The 24,705-nt window shown below is 32.7% G+C and overlaps 1 protein-coding gene across 2 annotated transcripts in view; it reads left to right on the forward strand.

Annotated features, from left to right (window-relative positions):
* The first annotated feature begins 997 nt into the window (after positions 1-997).
* The window catches only part of LOC108736523 (laccase-5), an 88,578-nt gene continuing 64,870 nt past the window's right edge, over positions 998-24,705 (forward strand). The window contains exon 1 of one of the 2 annotated variants that reach the window (XM_025974006.1): positions 998-1,326. In XM_025974006.1, the coding sequence (XP_025829791.1) occupies positions 1,224-1,326 (103 nt within the window). In that variant the 5' untranslated portion in view covers positions 998-1,223. The remainder of the gene's footprint in view (positions 1,327-24,705) is intronic. The other variant, XM_018468978.2, reaches the window with a different exon arrangement.

Raw genomic sequence — 24,705 nt, forward strand, 5'->3', positions numbered from 1 at the left:
GGTTTTTTCTGTTTCAAAATTGGGTATATTCTATAAAAAAAAAGGAAATTTTAATCGAAAAATAAAATTTCTAAGTCATAGCCACTGATGACGTAAATGAATGTTTTTCTTACTCAAGCTACTTAAAATAATAAGGGTTTTTCTTTGAATCATAATTATATACCAACCAGGTAAACTGGAATATCAATCCAATTATGCTGATTAATTTTGGTTACTTTCGGTTTTACCGCATATAATAATGTTAACCACATACTGGAATATTTATAGAAAATAAAGATCTATCTGAATAATTCATCGTTTTTATTCAGTTTTACAATACAAAAATAAAGTAATTTCTGGTTCTTCTAAATTAGTAGATGTCATACAGGTATTAATTTTCCAAATATTTTGGTTTCTTAACTTGAAACTAAAANCTGGAATATTTATAGAAAAAAGAGAAAAAGAAAGAGATCTATACAGAATTTTTAAGACACAACAGAAAAAAATCTTGCATGTATCAGGAAGGCCATTGCAGTTTATCCTTCCAGTCTTTTTAAATAAACTAAAAACAGTGATGAAACCGGAAGAATACAGTATATTATATGTAGAAACCATCTTGCGACATAAATTATGTACCTAAGAAGATAAGGTTATTGCTTGAATCTGAAAATTGCGGTCAGCATCACATGGCATCTGTAGCCGGCACTTAACCCGGTTCTATTTTGTCGGATGAACGCCATAATAAACCATACGACTGCTTAGATCTAGTGATTATAATTTGTTGTTATTTGGCCATTGGAACAACAACGAACGGTCGCTCGTCGTGAGCATCTCCGTCATCAACTTCATCATCATTACGATCATCCAGTTGGTTAAGATAACGGTTCAGACCAGCTGATCTATCGTACGGTAAGCGTCCTTGATGGGAGTAAGTACGTCTGCCGCGGCGACGACTACAACGGGAAAGCAGGCAGGGCGCTTTTCCGGAGGTACGTCGAATCCGGAAGGCCCGTGACCTTGGCGCAGCCCCGGAGTCCGTGTCCCAAACGTTTCGAATCACCCTCACCAGGTCGCGCTCTCACTCTCGCGCCAATCAAATGATAAATGGAAAGGTGGAGCGCGAAGTCTTAAAAGGCCGTCGTGAACGCTTACAGTTCGGTACCGCGGCAAAAATTTAGAACAGACAGACTGTCTTAGTTGTTAGTAGTGATTGTGCGAGTTTAGTAGTGTAAGCAGTGGGTACCATGGATCTCTTACAACGGTACCTTATTCTGGCCGTTGTACTTTTGATAGCCTGCTTTTTGGATTCGGTTAGCACGGTCCGAGTTGGAGCGAAAAAAAAGAAAGGTGAGTGGTGAGGATTTTCCGTTATCTACGTTATCATCTGAAGGATTATCTACTATGTGTGCCAAAGAAAAAGTGTTGTTCTACGACGAGGATTCTGTGACTTCGTCAGTGATCGACTAACTGTTTCGTTATTACGGAATGTTTTCTTCAGATCCTTTTTTGTCCTTTTTAGAGGTCTATTCTTGACCTGTACGACTATTACACGTTTTCTGTCATTTTCGCAGAAGGTTACCAAACGTAATGCAACTGTAAATTTTTTTATCTTTACATGCCACATACTGTAGGTAACTGTTACTGTTCGATTCTTGCTAGGTGATAATTATATTTTTAACCGTTTTAATCTCAATAAATTTATAGTATTTTTGGCTCATGAAATATTAACTGGAAACTATTGGAAAATTAATTTCATATGCGAAACACAGGAAAAAACTAATTAGAAACCGACTGATTGCATTAATACACATTTAATAAATCAATAGAGTACATTTTTTCGAAAAACTACAATACTGTAGGCTTTTTTCCGTTGTTGTCTAGGGTGAATAAAAACGAATCCAGCTCCACTATTTTTAGAAAGTGTTTAATGAATAAAATTAAAATATTAAAAAGTATAAACGTTTGCACAATTAGAGTTTTCCACAGTATTGAACAGCTATCCTGATACACTTTTCTTATTGGTCACAACAGCACATCAATATACAATTGATTTTATCGTCTTCCGTCTTTATCGTCTTTTTCAGGACTTTCCGTCTTTTGTACGTCTTTCGTCTTCTACGCGTCTTTCGTCTTTCTCGCGTCTTTCCTCTTTTATTTTTACTCTTTTTGTTCGTCTGACCTCGATGGCTACTTATTTGCAACTACTCTTCCCCCGCGGTGTTCACCTTCGTTCACATTGGTAAATCCCCTATAATCTGGGACTTGCAAAAACAATTCGAATGAATCAGGAGCGGACAAACTGCAGAAACTCGCTATCGTATTATTAGGATAAATATAACTGTTATAACTTAACGGAAAGAAAAATAAAACAAAAACCCACAATACCTTAGGTATAAATCAGAATTGTAGCAATATTTCTAAAAAAAGGTAATTTTGCTGAGGGTAGTGCAACTAGTCGTAGGTAAGAAATTCATAATACTTATAATGAAATGTCTTAATAAGTCATACATTAACCAAAAAAATTAGGTTGATGAATTTTTATGCAATTGCGATATTTTTTTCATAAGGTCAGATGCAACATTTAAACAAAGCTGTACCAGTTTCTGCTGCTTTGTCCTCATTTGGGTCAGATCGTGAGAATTTTAACAGGATAGCTTTTTAACTGAATAGCACACGTAATTCCCTCGCAAAAACAAATTGCATACTTTCGATTAGACAAAGAACTTTTGTTAAATCCGTTGCTGGTGTTGTCTCTAAATATTATCTCTTCGACTAAAATATTTTCACTTTTTCCAATCTAAGCCAATTGTGGCATACCCGCTAGAAAGTTATGGAAATGTTAAACAAACAGTTGTCAAACAGACCAAAACTCACATTATCTCAAAAATACTGAAAGCTGTGCAATTACAAACTCGAAAAAGAGGTACAATTAGATATAATAGGCAGTGATTTTGCATAGCAACTGTACCATTACTTAACTTTAGTTATATCCTTATTCCATAACTGATAGGCAAACTATGGCTAAAAATTAGAAACGAAAACGTACACTCATATTCCTCTATAATAATTAGTAGATTTATAGTACTAATACTACAATTAGAGCATATTAGGTATTTGACACCTTAAAAATGTAATAATATTTGAATTCTTGGTTAAATACAATAAATTTAGAGTAATTATTGAAAATGCTATCAATATCAAACTGTCTTCATTTAGGCGAGCTAAATGCTTTTCTATAGTATAACTACAGTGAGTAATTTTTCTAATATGTAGGTAATTACGGACATTATAGCCTACGATGACTCAAAAAAAGTGAATTTAAATTTGTTCTTCAAGAAATTGCATGACAGGTAATGGGCAGGTGTTCGCATTATGGCATTTTTATTGTAGGTTTTGTTAAACCTTTTCCTGTAAATGTGAACATATCAATACACCTTTCACCCATTATTGCAGAAAATTGAATTAATTTAATTGACTTGTTCTAGTTATGTTGTCACTATGAATTGTTACAACTACTAATAGCGAATGTTGTTATATAAATTTTCTTTAAAATTATACAAAGACTTTTTCAGGAAGTACAAGTTACTAGCATGTATCATGATCGGAAATCAATTTCTCATTAAGAAATAGAAAAGATCGAAGAATAACGGTTCTAATTTTTTATTACCTACGCTTTGTGACGTGAAGGGTTTACAAACACTATTTCGTTTTAAGCGATCTGTAAATTAACGAAACGTAGCCAAATTTGCAGAAATTTTACGCTCTAATACCTACTCTAATTTGCAATTTCGTAGCGAAACTTATAAACTAATTTTTAAAAAAAATCGTTTCGTTCCTATTTAAGATGACAAAAACAATAACAAAGACCTTGTAAGAAGAAAATAGTCGAAATGCTACGGACCTTGTGACACCAAAAGTCTATTTTCCACCCGATTACATTTTAAATAGAGATGCACCGGATAGCGAGTTTACCAGGCCCAAAATTAGCAACACCACAATGGTTAATGGTTCATATTTTCGTTCTTTCCACTAAATACAACGCTTAACAATGTCCGATATCAAATCACAACAAGTCCCCTTCAAAAAGCCGTTTAAATAATTTTAATTCTTGGCAGAGGAATTTTCAACGAGAGGGTTGAGTTGATACCGTTGAAACGAGCCTATAATGTTCATAAACACTAAAAGCCTGCAAGGTGACAAAATCATAGTAATAATAAGTTATCGTTAATCACAACCTGACATACCAACAAGCGAGAAAGAGTAAATACAAAAAATATTTCAAAATAACAAATAATTTAGTATAGTAATCAATAAATACTACAAATGATCTATCCCAATGCAATCTCAATTCCAATTTTTATTAGATAAGTTTTTTATTATAGATATTTACTTACCCGGTGTTATTATCCGGTATCCGGCCGGATCCTAACCAAAGTGCCGGATCTACCGGGTACCGGAACCAAACCGGGTACCATCCAATCTCTAACTTCGATCCGAAATATTTAAACTTTTCAAACGTCTAAATGAGATTATTTTAATAAAAATAAATGCACTACAGTAAAGTCAAATTGTACATCTGTTACATAACAAACATATTCTTTGGTTGATAGTAAATAACCATTAATCATTTTCAAAGTATTTTAATTTTTATGTTCTACTTCCGCACTAACAACAAGTTCTTAGTAAGTACCTATTAGACATAGGATACAATTGACTACAGAATGAAAAACATGTTTTACATTTTATTAAACATGGCAGTTACTTAATCAATTTAAATAATCATGTGAAGTCGATTATACTGTAAATCAATCACATTTCAAATCCAGCTTTGCTCGACATGTGACAGTTATGATATAGTTTGAAAAGACGCTAAAAAAACTTCAAATGTGTCTCGCTGTTCCTCTCATTTTTTATTTACAATTAGTATTATTATTCAATTGAAATTCGCCATTCTCTAATGTCGCGCCATAATATGCAAAAGTCTCAAAATTGCATTACACTGTATTGTAAAAAAGCTTCCGGAATTACCTGTTTTTTCTCAAACAGACTTTCTGCTATGAGGAACAGAAATAACCTAATGCCTGTTTGGGATTGTTACGATGGTGCGTATAATTAAAGATCGTTATTGATTAGTGAGAAAATCTCACGTTACATAACATTACATTAAGATAACCGTTTGAGTACTTTCTAAATTAATGGATTGCAGAAAACTGCGACTTTGCCTTATTTGTTACCCCTCATTGAATTAGAAAAACGACTATAATAACAATTATCGTTGTCTAGGATACAATGGTTAGTGTTACAACCGTTGATTATTTTACACCTTATTAAAATAGTAGGTACAATTCATGACAGAATTGTTTCAAAATATGCGACAGTATTAGAAAACTAGACTTATTTATGCACATAAACCTATATTAGAAGAACAAGGAGTATTGTTCACTTTCGATAACATTCAATTACACGTTCTGACTGTATTTGCATAGTGTTCAAAACATTTTGACATAGATTTTTTCACTTTAACAACTTCCTAACATAATCTAGCCTAACCTAACCTCAAAAATATTAAGATATTTAAGTCAAAATAATCTAGACTAACCTAACCTCAAAAATATTAAGATATTTAAGTCAAAAAATAAAACAACAAAATTTAACTGAGAAAAAAAACTTAAAGAAAACCAAAAAACATACTTTAATGCAAATCTTGAATCATCTCGCTTACTTTCTACTTCAGAAAAATGGCTAAGGCGCCAAAATTGTTGGCTAAAATTAACAAATAATGAGCAACAAGTAATTTAACTCGTCTGGGCCAACTTAAATATCAATTTTAGTTTTATAATAACATTAATTATTGCTTTACTACTTAATAAGCATGTCATGTTTCTATTGTTCAAAATCACCACCTGTTAATTACCTTTAACCATTCAAATTTAAAATAATTCGAAAAGTGAAATCTAACAACAATCTAAAGTAATATAATAATACGCTAATCACTTGAAGAAGGTACTTGTGCAGAAACAATAGCTGAACACCGTGCATTTTATTAGTATCAGGTTAAAATGTAGGTAATAGGATAATAGGTTAATCAGTTTGTCTTCATTTTTTTCGTTTTAAATTAACTAGATGGTATAATAAAACTAAAGGTGTGGTTACTTATCTACTTTCTCGTCTAACATCTGCAAACCAAACGAAATTTGTAGTTACCGAGTAATTAATTCACTAATTATTGATTTTCTTATGCAAATCATCTATATTTCATTAGTAAAACAACACTGAATAGAAAATATTCGAAAACAAATAACAAATGTTCTTTTAATTTGGACGGAAATAGTAATTTCTTTTCATACTAATTTGGAAAAATGATAAAACTAAATTAAATGTAGATGTAAGATTAACAGATAATATTCAAAGAATGATGTTGAAAAAGCATTAGGTACCTACTATTCGATCATAGTATTTTAGTAAAAACCAAAAATAATTACGAATACTGTAAACAAATCAAAAGACAATAACTTAACGAAATCTATTGTTACCATGTGTGCAAATACTTCCTTTAGTGTCAATAAAAAATCAATGAAAAACTGAATAGTATTAATCGGTTAAGAATTCCTTTACTACACAACTTTGGATTTCCAAATTTACAATTACGAATTCGCTGATTAAAGAAACTAAAAAAATGACATATTTGGAAGAACGATACGTAAAAGTAGACTGTGTCTCCGCTTTCGCAATTCGTATATCCCCTTATTGTGTCGACAAAACAACAACTGTTACTGCTGTCATTTCGAAAGTTGAAAAAATTTAGTGCCGGAGCTTATAAGAAGACCATCAACCATTTGTCAATCACTATTTGCAGGTGCAGCATTATCGTAATTACAGTATACAGTAAATATTGTTTATAACGACATAGCGGTTACTGCGACTAATTTTTCCAAAATACTGGATAGAAATCATACTTCTTATGCGTGATATCTGTCGTTTATAAAGACATCGAATTTTACAAGCAACCTAAAACAGCTACGGAAAAAGCTTGTAGGGAGTTAGGACTATTAGTCTTCGGCGATAACTGGTTTTAGTTATCGATTATCGATAAAAAAATATCGATAACTATCGATAACTGTCGATATATCGACAACTATCGATATCTGCTTCGATATATCGACAACTACCTATCGATATATAGATATATTCGATTATTATCGGCAGTTATCGATACATTAATAATAATAAGCAACTGATAATTATCGATATATATGTATATAGGTACATCATTTTTAATTCAAAGTAGATATTGTTTCTAAATAAATCCGTAAAGGTACCATAAGAGTATAACTGTTAATTTTTTACTACTTTTTTTCTTAGAAAATATATAATTTCAAAAACATTTAAAAAAATCCATAATTACAAACATATCAATATTAAGGTGTTTAAAAAAATTGACTACCTATTTTGTTTTTTTTTTTTCGAAGGACTTCAAAAAAACGATAGAGTATTCCCAGTTCTTTTTTAATTTTTTGTAAATTTTAAAACCCAACAACAAATAGTTATCGATATATCAATATACATATTCGACAATTATCGGTAGTTATCAATACATCAATATATCCATACATATTCATTGATAATATAACTTTTGATAAATTGACAACTATCAATAATTACAGAATATATCGATATAGCGATAACTATCGATAGTTATCGATATGTTTTGATATATCGATAGATAACAGTTGATATTATTGTTACCGATATATAGATAATTATCCATAACTTATCGATATATCCACTATTTTTGCCCAGCATTAGTTACGACCCGTAAGAAACGTATTTTGTTATTTATCGATAAGTTAAAAATGTACGAAGATTTCTTTTCTATATTCGGAAAAAACTGTTTAAAGAATAATTAAATACCAAAAATTACAAAGCACAATAACAGTAAAATGTAATTGTACTTATTTAAGAGCCAAGTTCGCAAAATTTATAAGTTAAGAACTTTTTCATGTTTCATAAATGAGATTATAAGTAAATGTTCATTAGAATACCGTTTTTGTTTTCAGAAATTTCAATTACAACTAAAATGTACATTTCATTTTTTTATTCTTGCGTTTGTGTATATCATCATTATAAACGATAATCCATCTTTACATAATACATCACCAATTATGAACCAACATAATTTTTACAAAGTACATTATTTGAAAGTATACCCACATGTTTTTGATATCCATCAAGGAAAAATAACGCTGCAAGTATACATTTTCAAGCGAACTATTTTATAACACACTTAATTGTTTTTTAATGTTTTGTAACTTGTACAATTTACTACCTATTTATCGATAACGAAAACATAAAACAAAGTTAATAGCAATTCCTAAATACTGTACTATTTGGCATACTATTAATGTTACTGCTTCTATGAAGCGCTCTGTTTAAATCGCTTTAATTAAATCCAACATTAATTTCATATTACCAGGTTGTTCGCTTAACCCATCGTTAAAGTCTCTTTTCGCAAAACGAAAGAAATAACATTCCATATAAAGTTAAGGTGCTAAAAACATGATTTCAATGTCACTTTTAAATGACTAGAAAGGCTACTTTGTCGGCTGGTTTAAAATAACTACTCCCTTTTTAAAAATAATTTGGAAGAATTTTAATTAGCTGTTCAATCTAACCATTAAAAGTACTTACCTCTATAAAAATTAATAAGCGATTGTAATCAACAAATTACACTATCAAAATTGTATCAATTTAGGAAAGGTTAACATTGGTGATTAATAAATAATTAATTATCTACTATAAAGCCATTGATAAACAATTTGTATAATTCCTTAATTTTTAAAATAATTTTACGTAAATGGAAAGTAAATAAATTCTTGCCATATCATTTAATATTCCTATAATGAAATCATTTAACAAGGAAAAGTTTTTTATTAAAATTGGAGAACATACAATTATAATTTGAAATTCCCACAAAGAAGTTTTTTTATTTGAGAAGCCTATCCACCTACGTCTATTGCGATCTTCCAAAAACGCACACACCACCGGTTGACAAAATTAGAATAAGGGATTTTAGATGAAAATAGTACACGTAGTTCGCAAAGCTGATGTTTATTAAAATCATAAAACGCGTTAAATAAATGAATTTTTCTTTAATAATGAACGGTTAATTTAGAAATTCGAATTAGATTGTTAAAGGTGTATGTTTGGAGCGCGGCGCTGTACGGATGCGGAACATGGACGGTGGGAGCGGCGAAGAAGAAAAGGTTAGAAGTGTTCGAAATGTGGTGTTACACGTGAATGATGAGGATACTGTGGATAGAAAAGGTTAACAATGAAGATATATTAGAAAAAATAGAAGAACAGAGGATTCTATGGAAGTCAATAAAAAATAAGCGAGATAGGTTAGTAGGACACCTTTTCAGACATGAAGGTCTAGTCAGAGACACATTAGAGGCAGAAACGGGAGTTAGGAGAGATAGTGGTAGACCTAGATTAGATTATTGTTCACAAATAGTTAAGGATGTGGGATGTTCTAGTTTTAGGGAAATGCGAAGTTTAGCTTAGTATAGGAAAGAGTGGAGGTACGTGTCCAACCAGTCTTAGAACTGACGACCTTATCATGATGATGAATGAATTCCGTATAATTTTCTTCTAGAGAGAAATGAAATACAAAGTTGGTTTGTACATAAAGTAAAAGCTTACAACAATAAAAACCTTGAACTTTGTTTCCATTACTTCCAGATGAAATATAACTTTTGATATGTATATATAAGTAAGAATATTAGAAATAATTTGGAAAATTAGAGTATAAAAGTTAACAAGGAGCTTCATTCGAGGATATCGAAGAAGTGATATTCCGATATAAGGAATTGTTCACGTCATTTTAATATGGATAATTATATTTTACCAAGCAAGTAGATAATATGATATTAACAATGCTAAAATAAAGTTAATATTGGAAAATTAATTCATAAATTGAACAAAATTCTTTCTTGGAGGTTTTATGTCGATCCAATCGGGTAGGTACGCTACGAAAAATATTAAGCGCCATGTTGTTTAGGCTTCATCCACTTGACAGATCCGAAGAAGGCATTACGAAACATTATATCTATAAACTAAATAAAAACCCTGAATCCCAAAATTTCACAAAACGTTTAGCAACCTAAAACGCGTTTCGACAACCAGTCATCCTCAATTAGAGGATTTAACAACTTTATACCTGTACAGGCAGTGAGTAAAATTTCAGTCACGAACAATAATTAATTGTATATTATAACGAAATACTTACTGAAAGCTTTCAATAGTTGTTATCTACGTTTAGATTACAACGTCATATGAGACAATACACCATCGACGACAGTCCACAACCTACGCACTAGGGCAGAGACAAAAACAAAGATATTACGTATTTCGAAAGCGAACTGATGACAAGAGAAGTACTGTTATATAAAGACAACCGACCGAGTTTCTAGGTTCATATCTCGGGACAAGAATCTTCACTTTATACAAGTCGGTCACAGTTAGAGAGAAAGAGAGACTTGATATTATTTCGCCAAATTACCTGCATACATGAATAAGTAATAATGTCGGCAAATGACAGAATAAACAGTTACATGTCAGAGTATACATCATACACCCTTGTTATAAATCAAGCAAGCTCACAGTTGGAGAAGCATATGGTCATAACGTCAATTGAGCTTTAACATGTTTTAAAACTGTTGTCTAATTATCATTAGCGACAATCCCAAATTTTAACGTAAGATCACCTCAGGAATGAGTATTAATTTTGAGTGTAATTTACGCTGAATCACATTTGTAATGCTCCTTAAAAGCGTGTGAGAATGTTAAAGAAACGGTTATGGTTTTTCCGGTGGAGCGGATCTCACAAATGATAAAAAAAAGATTGATTAGAACTAATTCCAATGAAATACATGAAATAACTGGCTAACATCGTCATTATTATGAGGCCTTCGGCTAATTCTTCGTATCTTGAGCTAATCTTTGCATATCTCATCCTCTTTTAATTTCTGTTTCTGCTTTTAGTACGTCTTCAATTAACCCATCATGCTTGAGATGACGTCCTACCAACCTATCTCGCCTATTTCTTATTGATTTTCATAAAGTCTGTTTTCCTACTCTTTATATCTCTTCATTTCTAACCTTTTTGATCCACACCATTTTTAACATCTTCCTACAACAGTATATCTCAAATTCTCACAGAGCCGTGCTTCACACGTATATTTTCAATATTTTTCGAATTTTTAATTTATCCGATTGCGAGTACAACAAAAAATTGCTTAAATTCACTCGTATTTTCTTATCTAATTGCCGATTATCCCCAAGAAATGGAGAATATGATGGGTCAGTTCTAAAGAAAATGAAAAATGAAAACCTCAACTGAAGTACAAGAGATAACATTACGAAATCTGATAGAAGTGCAATCGGTATTTATTCGCTATAATTGCATGATTTATTCACTTCTCGGTTAAAATTAAATTAATAGGTACGTAGGCTTTGATGACTTGTTTTAATCTCATCTTGTTTTGTGCAACGTTTTGCTAATTCGTCTTAACCAATTGATGTTCATCTTAACAAATAATTTAATGTTGTAAAACGTTAGATGTTGATTATAATTGAACGTAATAAAAGTGAGTTGAAATAATAAAATGTCGAATTTGCTTCGTCAGAAAAATTTCAACATGTCGTTTTCTAAAAACGAAAACATTACGATATCGCCATAAACTGTGAGTGGTGTTACTAACCGTTTACAATATTTTTATCTGCACAATAAAGGTTTCTTCCACAATCATTTAGCAGACGATACGACTGCACTTTTCACACCTGAAGCGTTTAATTAAATCTACGAAATGGAGTGCAATATTTATCCAATAAAACCCCGTTTGTTGTAAATTTAAATGAGCTTTTTTCATCAGTCATAATCCTGTATGCACATTAATAAGAGAAACTGGATGTGTGAAGGAGACAAAACAGTAAAAACATTTCCAATTTATTACAAGGAAATTTAGCAATACGTCGGTATGTCGTTGACATAAATACTCACCTGCATTTTACAATACAAAATATGGTAAATCATGTAACAAAAGTAAATTTAAAAATATTCATTCTCGGAATTTATCGAAGCAAAACGTCATGAGTGATTTAGTATCGAATTTGTTGGTTTGCAGTAGTGTCTTCTTCAGTTTTCAGTGTTTGTCCTGGAGTTTTTATCTCAGAAATTCCTTAACATTGACCCAATAATAATGAAATCATACGTGAATGTTGAAGTTCATCCAGGTTTTCTTCGGTATTTATTATAAAAATAGGACGATGAAACTTATATCATTTGAAGGGTAAGTAAAAGCAGGTTTGTCTCTGAACCAGGATCTGAACTCCAGCCGCCCGTAAAGGCAGATCCGAACACATCCGATAACATACGAATTGTTCTGATTGTAACAAAAGTTACTATGGGTGCCATTGTACATCTTGTTAATGACCTATTCATAGCGAAAGAGTTATTTTATTACATTTATACGTTATCCTCATACCTACGAGCTATGTAGAATTTATATTACGCTTCTGGACCATTATGGACTAAGACATTTTCTATTTACCGCTTGCCAGGCCTTTGCCATTAATAAGAAAAATGTTGCATGCATGTGGTATGGAGGTTTTGCTTGTACTCGCGGTTTGCTTCATTCATGTTTCAATCCTTTACAAAATTGCAATTTTATCGACCTCCTTGGTGTTATTCCGTTTGTTAGTTAGTTGTCTTGGAGAAAACAAGGTCTAGACTCTCGTGAGACTTCAGTGAGTACAGCACACACTAGTTAATGTTAAATAAAACCTGTTTCAAATAAATATATAACTGCGTTGCTACACATCGAATGGTAATTGAATTTTATTTTTATGAAGCTATTACACGAACGAAGGAAAAACGTTGATATAATTCGTTTTCGTGCAAGGATACAATTGTAAAGCGAAAGCAATTTGACACATATTCCTTACTTAAGGACAGTTGTAATATATTGCAATTAATTGAATACCTCAGAAAAAGGCAGACAAAGATAATGTTTGAAACTGTTGTGTGCTGGCAGTTAAAAGAACTACTTATTTCGTATTATACGTGTGAGATGCTGAACTCGAAGATTTAGAATTGATTTCAAGAAAAGGCACGTTGACTAAATTGAAAGTCAGGGTCGAGGGGCTCTAATTTTTAGTAATAACCCATCCTTTGTACTATCTTCTTCAATGAATATTTTAATAATAACACGTCCAGCTACGACAGTGTCGCAATCTACTGATATTTTCTGCTTACTGAAGTATTTGAAATATTTCAAAGCAACAAATATCAGTAGATGACCTAACTCGGTGTTATATAAACATGCTTGTATGGACCATATCCTCAGTTTGATCGATGTGTTATCGAGACTGCCTATGACGTGCTGATGGGACCAAACAAGATATTAATCGCAATTCACGTCTGGTTATTACGATAAATTACTGGTTATCAGTTAGGTATTAATACTCCATTTTATACGATAAAAAAAAAAAATTATATCTAAGAAGTAATCGTAGTTTCGTGATACATGGCGTCATTATCAAATGCTAAACTACTTTTTGTGGAAACCGAAGTCCACAAAAACGCTTATCAGCCAAAATTTTAATTGTTTTCTTAAGTAGGTGTACTGCGATGTAGAAGGCAACGGGAAATCATCACTTTATAATATCCCAAATAAAACACATCAAACATGAATGATCGCACCCTCTGGGGTAAAGCACTCCGGACGTAACTAGTCCTCTATTCGGATGTCCGGGCGGGGACTACCTCGGGGAATGCCATCAATAGGGGAAGGTGCAATATTTCACGAGTCGGAGCGTGGAACGTTAGAACCATGAAGCAAGTAGGGATATTAGAGAATTTGAAAAGCTTTCAAAATGGTGAATGATGAGGATACCGTAGATAGAGAAGGTTAGAAATGAAGAGGTATTAGAAAGAATAGGAGAACAGAGGACTCTGTGTAAGTTAATAAAAAATAGACGAGAAAGGTTGGTAGGTTAGGTAGGACACCTTGTTAGGCGTGAAGGTCTAGTCAAAGATATATTAGAGACAGAAACATGTGTTAAGAGGAGTAGAGGTAGAATTAGATTGGATTACTGTTTCCAAATGGTTAAGGATATGGAATGTTCTAGTTTTAGGAAAATGTGAAGATTAGCTTAGAGTAGGAAGGAGTAGAGATGCGTGTCCAACCAGACTTAGGACTGGCGACCTTATGATGATGAAACAGGTATGTGCCTTATCTGCCAAAGACGCCCATTCTCTAACAATATGAGGGTATTCTTTAGTATGTGATAGGTAGATATTCCATCTAATTCTTACTCACAAAGGCGTAGATACTATAATAGAAATAAGAACACAGATATTAAATTCATAATTCCACTTAGCTTACGCCAACGATAATGTACGGTATGTAGGATCACTATGGATTAAATCATTTTTACAACTAGGATCATTTGCAAAATTGTGAAGTAATATTGAATTATTACAAGTAATCCCACTTCAAAGCTGTCTATTCATAAATAGAGTTTCTTTTCTTAGTATTGTTATTATATACTGTATAAAATACCTACCGCGCCCTGTCATTTGGCCTCTATACTTGAAACAACTTACCGATATTTCGTTGAGATTTTATAAGTATTACGTTTGCAATTTTTCATGAGACTAATTATAAAAACTTAAAAAGCAGAAACTGTACCTGATTTTCGTAGGTGTTTACTTGTAAAGGTGAACGAGCGGTAACAATAAACAGTTGTTTCTCAACCCATTGCCACTTAAAATTGTAAATTTCATAAGAGCTCAATCCAAAATAATTTCGAAAACGAAAATTGCAAATTTTACTTGTTACACGATATTTGACTACATAATGATTTTTGCCAGTAGGTATTACTGAAACTGCATGATTCGGGAACATAAAAGCGCAGTAGGTTTGCACCTTTGACCTCGTTTTATAAAACATAATAGGATATTTCTTAACTTGACCTACCATTCAAAAAAAAATACCGATTCTATTTACTTGTAGGCACACGTTGTGTATATGTTGGGTGAACGTATAAGTCGTATTTTCTTTGGAAAATGTCACTCAATCGAAGTTAATTATATTATCTTTATAGACCATCAAATTTAATTGAATTTGCTTATTGGAATGCTGTTTACGGCCTTTCTGTCAATCTTCAATGCATCCGGTAGCAAATGACTAAGTGCGACTTCTGAGGTTCACGCGGCCAACCTCTCAGTATGAGGAACAAAAAATAATAATTATATAAAAAATAGTGTATAAAAATGGATTAAATCTCATATCCTACAATTCATTATTGAAATGGCTTGACCGAATTTAAATTTGATTCACGAATTTTTGTGCCAGAAATAAATGATCACGCACGTAGGTATTTAATGTACACCCACAGTCAAAAATACTAGGTATGGATCGCGATTTTAAACTTACTAGTTGTCATCAGCACCCCATATGTAGTTCTAACAAATCAACGACAAAACCGAAGATGATTGTTTAAGAGATGAGTTATGAACAATATATCGCTACGGACCAGAGTTGGAAAAAAACAGTCTTTTAGTGAATTTATGAATCAAACAGTTCAAAACGTTTTAAACATGTGTTCATATGTTTTGAACAATTTTTTTATGTTTATCTTCAACACAAGTTTTTCTATTGTGGCGTCATGATGTCCTTAACTAATTGTGTCTTCAACAATGTTTGAAATACATGTTTTAAACACTATCATCTTTATTTCATATCTATAACCAATAAGTACTTTTATTCTAACCGAAGGAATTTAAAGAATATGTAATGTTTTTTTTTTGTTTTAAACACATTAATTTAAAACGTGTTTTATTTAGATTGTGTTTTAAACAGTGTTTAACTTACTACCGACAGATATTTGACCATTACTTGATGATATGCTCAACTTGACTGGACTAGCTTCAGTATTAGCGTGGATTCTAAGCGAATAAACAGATTTACTCGTTTTAACAATGGGTTTTATCAAGATATCTAGTATATACTCAAGGAAAAATGGTACAAACAAGCAATAACGTACGACAAAATTAAAAACATTGGATACACAAAGAATAAAAAGTAACTAATAATTCGCTAACGTTTCAATGTTATAAAATAGTAGAAACATTCACTTAGTAAACTAGGAAATGTGACTGACACCAAAAGTCCGCCAAAACACTATACACCATGTAGTATCGATTTACCACTAATTAATATCTTGGTCTGCCACGTCACCTACACCTTTCGGTTAATTAGTATAAATAACCGGCTAGGTAGCCCTTTATGCACCGAGCGGCAAGGCCTAGAACTTTAGACCGCTTAGCATTCGGGAGGACGGAGATTCGATTCCGGGTTCGTCTGTTTTGGTCCAAGTTTTTTTGTGGTTTCCTTATATCACTTAGGCAAATGCTGGGGCAGTAATATGCCATAAATAGTCTTTCATTCTCTTCTGTCTTCATTTCGTCCGTCTCATCTTTCTCACCAAAACCACCACCCATCCATTCCCACGATTCCTGAAAGTAGGCTGGAGAGGGCCTTCCGCCCTACCTTTCGGTGTAGTCCGGAGGGACTGTCCACATTAGCATTCGTTGCTGGTGGGTATGAAACACCCAAAAGTATTTTTCCCTTTATGCCACTACCAACTAAACCGTTTTACCGAATCAGTATTAACATATATATTTACTTATTCTAAATATATCTTTTCTTATTAAATAGAACAGTGCAATTTGAAACCTTATTATTATTATATTATTTTCAATAATAGTGTTAGAAATTCAAATGCAAGTATTGATTTCAAATAGGAAGGACCTAACAATACCTATAATTTTGATATACTAATGCCCATTGTTTTAAAATGTACTAGATTGCGAAAATTGACTTAAATTTTAATGAATAAATGTCTGTGTATCATTTGAGACTAATATTTTTCATTCTTTTTTATTGCAGGTCAGTACATGAAAGTATTTAACACATAAGTCAAACACGGAGCTGGTAAGTTTACTCAGATAAGCTATTATTCAGTTAAACAATAACAAATCACCTTCTATGTAGAATACAAAATGCATTAAATAAGTACAAGTAATACAAGAACTTAATTCGAAGGATGAATTGTCATAATCTTGTTAAAATTCTATTGCGTAAGTTCACTGTTGCTGTTATTTGTGTTCACCTTGCGATACCTTCCAGGTATCAGGCACTTTTATCCAGAATTAATATAATATTGGTTCATATTTTAATTAACGAGCAAATTCCTAAGGAGAAACGAAACAATTATTTCCTGTACAAATAACTTCAAAGGACGGTCACAAATTTTTTTACATTCCTTAATGCAGGTCCTAATGTAATGCAATGTAAATTGACATTTCACATTAGCTAATAACGATAGTTATTAATTACAACTTCCTTATGGAAAGTAAATATGAAATTCAATGGCTCACAATATAAGTATCTAGTAGCTGCTAAATGTTTAAATGACATCGATAAAACAAGATCAGATAATACGTGAAAATTATATACTACGTATCCTACTAGAAAATGAATTTATAATTTCCTCGATCTTATGATAATAATTATTAGTATGACAATTTTTATATGCTTCTATGAAATTTTCGTGCAAACATATTTAATGTTTATGAATAGAAACTTCGTGTAAAGATTAGTATTTAGATATCGAAAGCAAAAAAAACAATAGAATCAGAAATCAGTCGAATTATTGATATATTACTCAATTTTCCTTTATTTAGAAATGAAAGTATGAATAGAAAAAGTAATATAGGTTGATCTATTTACTATATGGCTTCTTTTACAAAATTAGTATTTTTCAAAAGCAACCTCGACAATTTATAAAGTGCAATTTCGTCATTATAATTTGATACCAGTAGTTATCATATTCTCAGTTAAGGGGACGAGAAGGGGCTGCAAAATTCATGCATACATTATCAAGAACATACTGCATCCTAAACTATTAGGCATTTCCCAAAAACCAGAACATTCGAAATAATTAGGGATACGGGATGCTCAAATTTTCTGCAAATACGAAGATTAGCTCATGGTATAAAAACGTGGAGGTGTGTCTTCGGACTGAGAACCTTATGATGATGAGACCAGCGTGAGAAATTAGAAGGCCATAATGACCAGAAAATATAATAAACACTGTACGAGATACAGAGATCTAATACCCTGGACTATGACGAAGCAAATTGAGCATAAAATATGTTTCTATTAATATGAAACCTAATAAGTGAGGGTTTCAAATGAAACGTAGTTCACCTATCGATTTCAAAAATTGCTTAAAACCAAGCGAACTTTATACAGTCTGCTATTTTCATAGAACGAATGAAAAAAATAACTCCGGCGCTTAGTTATCGTCAGATGTTTTCCAAACTTCTGCTATTTGATTCGATCGAAAACTTATGTATCGCGTAATGACTTTTTTTGTATAAACAAGCATAGGCACACATACTTACAATGGACATGAAGTAAATCACGGGGCAGAAGTTATGTTTATTATAATTGTTTCGGTCTGAATTCACCAAAAGAAATTGACGATCTCGTCGTGACTTTACACCTATAGTCGAACTTCAGGAAAATTCACTCGATACGAAAACTATTATAGTAAACCAAACTGTCCCCCTTGTGATTTACATCATCTCTGTGGTAAATGGAACCCTGCCTATAATTTCGGCAGAAGTCATTACCATCATCATAAGCTAGTCAGTTCTAAGACTGGTTGGACACGCACCTCCACTCTTTCTAATACTGAGTTAAAGTCATTACTAGATACATATTTTTTTGATTGATTTGCTCGAAACCGTTTGCCAGTAACTGCACCCCGAATTTGTTTTTATTTTCATTTTATGAAAATAGTAGAGGATACAAATTTATTCTTAAGCGATTTGAAACCTTTACGTGGTAGGAATTTATAACAATAAAAGCATACAAAGGATAGTCGGTGCAGAGCATGCTCTAGCTTGTGTCCTTTTGGCTCTGTCTTATTGAGGATTATCTATGATCTCTAAAAAAATACCTACTAATTTGTAGGATTTCATTGATGTCCTGTAGGAGTGATAGATCCCTTAGTGCACACTTAAATTCAATTTAGATTTATTTTAAGCATTTTACCTATAAGCATTTCGAATTTGTTCATGTCCTGTCATGTTAATTTTATCGATTGTCCTTCTCAAATGTTCGTAGGTGAATAATTATTGCTTCATTCAATCACACGGTTCCTAAGAGCAATTAAATGTGACATTCTTGCCAGAGTCTCAACCCGCGTTGCTCATTAGTCTTAATTAATTACAGGTTTATGCTTTCCGATCGGAATAACGAACAATTTACCTATTAGTATTTCGCAACATGCGTAAAAACTTTACAACAGACCCGAAAGCGACAACAACGCTAATGCGCCCGTCTACTCATACGCCTAATGCGTGATCGATTGTTATAGGCATGAAAGTGAAACATTAAAAGTACTTTCGTGGTTACTAAATTTAATAAACAACAGATATTTAAACCTAAACGTTTGAAAGCTTAACTTAACAATATATTATTAAGTTTCAGCTGTTTGTTTCTCATATGTATCGTACAACCAAACGAATTTGAGGTCCCAAAACCTTTTAGACATTGTCCTTATAATAATAATGATGTCACAAAAGGAAATGCTTGTGTTGTTACATGGGGACACATAAGCAGGAACGCATGTTATGCTGTTACACTTGACAATATGTAACCTTCGTTCTTTGCCGCACCTTATACCGTATATTGTACATATTATAAGTGAATTGAATGTGATGCTATCGTTACTTTTTGGATTGGTTCGTACAAACCAAATCGTTATGCGAAAAAAAGGTAACGAAAGTATCCAAGAGAAACTGTATCATCAACAGTCCGAAGAACTTTCTGTACTGAGCCATACCGCAAAAACCGAAACATTTCAGTAACCTTATCTAGATCCTTCCTTAGAAAGTATCATATATCTTGTTTTCCTTGATTGATTTCCGTAGCGCCCTTTGTAGTCCTACTCATTTCAATAGGTAACTCCTCATTTCTGACCCTTTCCATCATCCTCCTATAGAAGCATATTTTCCATAGCATCCCTCCCCTAGTAGCAATCCAGTATGCTGCGGTACGATAATTGAAACGTCAAGTGAGATATTCGTTAATTAAAAATCATGCGCTTTTTGTTTTGACATAATACGCGATTTTAATCACCATTACTTCCCGCAATTGACCGTCTACGACAGAGCCGTGTTAATGGGATCAAAGAGCCACATGTGACTCGCGAGTCATAATTTGTTGGTCACTGTTACAGACCATGTCGAAGGTATAAATAGTTTATTTTAACGTATTAATTACGTTATTGGCTTTTGATCGGTAATTTATCAATACACTAGATATGGATCTCGACTTCGACTTTATTTGGTCTCATCAACACGGCCTGAGAAGTATTTTTAACGTTAAATTGCTACATTACTAGTTTGTTATGTTGATGTTCGTCTCTTCATTATGTTTCATTTAAATGTACAAAAATTTTTTATTGTACAGCTTTGCTTTGCCTTATTTAGGTTGGTATTATACATATTTTATGCATGAGATGATAAACTACTTACCAACACTCATCTAGAGTTCAAGGGTACTTGTGATAGGTACTATGTAAAGAAAATTTTAAATCAGCTAGGATTATCATTTTCTTTATTTACGCTTTACCTTACATAAGGCGAATGAAATTAGTTGAGAAATTCAAATCTGCATTTTCTATACATATATAGTACCTACACGATACTCATTACAATTCTTAAGAAAGTTTATTTTAATTGATAACATGAGAACTATAACGGACTTTCACGCTTTTAAATTTGCTAGAGGCACACCCAAGTGATTGTTTATATCATTTATACACCCATTTACTGGTAACATATGGGAAAAATAGCACAGATGAGTGAAAACTTTGTAAAATATTCATATGAAATTTAAGCTTGAAATACGTATTACTTGCAATCTGGGAATTACACAAAGGAAAATACGAGATCTTTCGTAAAAGTTGAGACAGTTCTATTATTCTTGTATTAAACCGAAATTAATAAAGTAAACCGCATCAGTCGACAGTTGAGTCTTGTTGAGGACTTTATAATTGAGTATTCGACTAATTTGTTTTGTATTTTTTTAATTGATTCGCTAAGAACGATAGAAATTAATCCGTAAAAATCAAATTTTGAATATTTTGGAAAATAATGAAGATGTCGCTCAGTACGAGAGCATGCTGTGCGTCGCCCGATGGTAACGGATAGTTCGTCACACACGTGTCCGGTGGAAACGAAACCGGCAATCCGTCGTGTACCGTGAAAGATGTTTTTATTAGTTTAGTTTGCATGTAGCAGTGACAGATTCACTATGTCGAAAAGTAGTAGTGCTGATGAAGAAAAAGTAATAGTGGTGACTGCAGTATTGGCAGAGGAAGAAAATAAAAAGAGCAGTAAGAGGAGCATTTGTCCCTTCCATTAATCAAAAGAGAGCGAACCATGCAGAGCTCCAACATCTATTTGACGATTTAAAAGAAGACAAACAGACATTTTTCAATACTTTATCTAATAACTTTTCAGAACTGTTTGATATGTTAGAAGCTAGAGACTAGATTTCGGTCACTGCCGGTCAAGGACGCGTTCACTTGCTAACTTCACGACACGTACCGTTCTTTGCCGGGCAAAATCGGAAACCGGAAACCGCCGAAACAGAACGGGACGAACAAATGAGCGATAACCTTTATTATAAAACAGAGGAAGATCATTTTTTCGAGGTAAACACTGTAAATTTATAATGTAGAAATTATACCTAACTATCTGAACGCCAGTACAAATCAGATTAATTTTACTAAAGTGTCCGAGTTCTGGAATTGGAATTGGACACAATTTTATTAGAAGGAAATACCTGTGCACGCTGAACATCACGCATTCTACCAGACAGCTGCTGGTACAAGAAATAAACGTATGTTTATTATTCATAAAATTTTACTTTCAACAAGATTAGCGTCCACGCGGTTCATTAATAACACCGTTGGCCACAGCAAAAGGAATTGGCTTGATAACTTATTAACGCAGACACTTTCCTTCTGATATAATAGCGAAAATGCACTTACTTGCGTGGAACTATCGCTTTAGTTCCGGTAATGAAATCGGTTCTTCCTGTCTGTCAGCAATAAATAATAAATATGCGTCAGTAAATGATTTCACTTTTGCAAAAACTGATTTATTGTAATTTATGACAATAAAAGAAATAACATGTTGCAGTGATTCGAATTTTCGAACAAAACAACAAACTCTGTCCGCAACAGTAAATCTGTAAGTGATTATTTTCAAAAAAGAATAATTCAATTTTATGTTTTATCTAACTATAATATAAGTAAATAAAGTTATAACTTAAGTAGTATTGCTGAAAATTGAAGACAATCTTTTTTTTTACAGCAGTTTTTATTGGCTTAATTGAACACGCTACATCTCTGCTGTTTGAACAGCTTTAAAACTTTCAAACACTTTTTTTGCTAATTTTACCTCACATTGATGAATTTTGAAGTACGTAGTTGTACATTATATAAAATTTGATGACGTATAACGTAATTTTACAACAACATTCATGTTACTTTTGACAATGTACATCATTGAAAGAAAAATTAACAAAAATTCAATATAGGACCTTTTGCACAGTTACGGACTAAAGGTATCTAAAAACTCAGTAAATAAATTTTTTGCACGTTGTTGAGCAAAAAATCCCTATTAATTCCCCTAAACAAAAATGTTCAGTCTGTCTCCAGTCTCCCAGAGTCTCTCAGAGTCTTTCAGCGTCTCTGAGAGCGTCTCTCACAGCCTTTCACAGTCTCTCAGTTATTGCCTAGGTGTTTTTATGAATCTCTCACAGTCTCTGTATGAGAGACTCGAACGATAAAATTGTTAATTCAGAGATTCGAGTCTCTCGTTCAGAGAGTGGATACGAAATGAGGATCTCTCTATGAGCGACTCAGAGACGCTAAACAGTTTTTTTGACAGTCTCTCTCCGCGACAGCAGAGAGACACGATGAGAGACGGGGACTCGAGTTGCGCTTTCAGAGTCTGAGAGACTGAACAAATTTATCTCAGGTCTTCAATCCACAAATTCTTACTTCATCCCTTCCCTACCATCCTCTGTTCTATTTTTCATAATACCTACCTCCTCATTCCTAACCTTCATTATACTATACCTCAAATACTTCTAGCATTTTCTCAGCTGCGAAAAAGCAGCGCCTACTATACATTTTAGCAATAATTCCAGAAGTGTCCTGTAAGATATGCTACAGCATAATTTAACATAATTTATGACAGTTACCGCCTTACGTATAACGGCTAAATGATTAGAATGAACCATACGTCTGTTAAGATATTCTACCTTCGTCGATTTTTAATTTTTCCTAGATTCTGTATGAATTAGAATTTCGAAATATCTTATTATCGGAGAAATCTTGTCTGGAACGGTTCATGCAGTCAATATTAAGTTGTTGCAAATTTAAATAGTATCATTTTTCTCGATCATTCATGAATCTCCACCTGCAATCTAAACATGTACCTACAATGTATCAAGTAATGTTGTAAACTGACTAATTTAAATATCTTCGGAAGACATTCCGTGTACAACTAATTAATATTAATGATATATTCTGTAAATGTAGCAAATGGAGAAAGCTTTAACGCACTGCTGGCGTCCTTCCAAATAATTCTAACATAAAAATTATTGCTCTAGATTGTAATTCAAATAGTGCATACAATATAAATGAAGTTTTAAGTACTTATACTTACTTTCCTTTTTAGGAAATTTCTCTAGCGACAAGTCTTATGGAATGCTCTGTTCTCTAAAATGCACTATTCGTTTTATGCAAATACTTACATATAAACTAAATATTATAAACTAAAACCTGCAAGACTTCAGAATAACGTGGAGTTTTACGAGTATTTTACATATACTAATTATTATGATTTCGCTTGTTTATTAATTTTATTCATTTTATTGTGGTTAAGTGTAAAAAAATGTTTACTAAGTATATACGTAGACATACATTTTATATATAAATAAAACTACATAGTAGGTTATTATGTCTACTATAACTATAACAAAGTTTTTTATACTGTAACAATTTACTGTGAAAATTAGACACCCGAGATAAAAATGTTCAGTCTCTCAGAGTCTCTGAAAGTGAGACTCGAGTCTCCGTCTCTCATCGAGTCTCTCTGGTGTCGCTGAGAGAGACTGTCGAGAGACTGTCAAAAAACTGTTTAACATCTCTAAACGAGATACTCGAGTCGCTCATACAGAGATCCTCATTTCGTATCCAATCTCTGAACGAATGACTCGAATCTCTGAACGAGAGACTCGAATCTCTCAATAATTGGTGTCTCGATAGACATGGTTAAAATTTTCTAAGTTCAACATATTTCAGAGATCCCAGTCTTTCTGCGAGAGACTCGAGTCTCTTAATTTTTCAGTTTTATTCATTCAGTCTCTCTGTAAGAGACTCGAATCTCTGAACTAACAATTTTATCGTTCGAGTCTCTCATATAGAGACTGTGAGAGATCCATAAAAACACCTAGGCAATAACTGAGAGACTGTGAAAGACTGTGAGAGACGCTCTCAGAGACG

The sequence above is a fragment of the Agrilus planipennis genome, unplaced genomic scaffold, assembly GCF_000699045.2.
Source record: "Agrilus planipennis isolate EAB-ADULT unplaced genomic scaffold, Apla_2.0 scaffold130, whole genome shotgun sequence".
Taxonomy (NCBI): Eukaryota; Metazoa; Arthropoda; class Insecta; order Coleoptera; family Buprestidae; genus Agrilus; species Agrilus planipennis.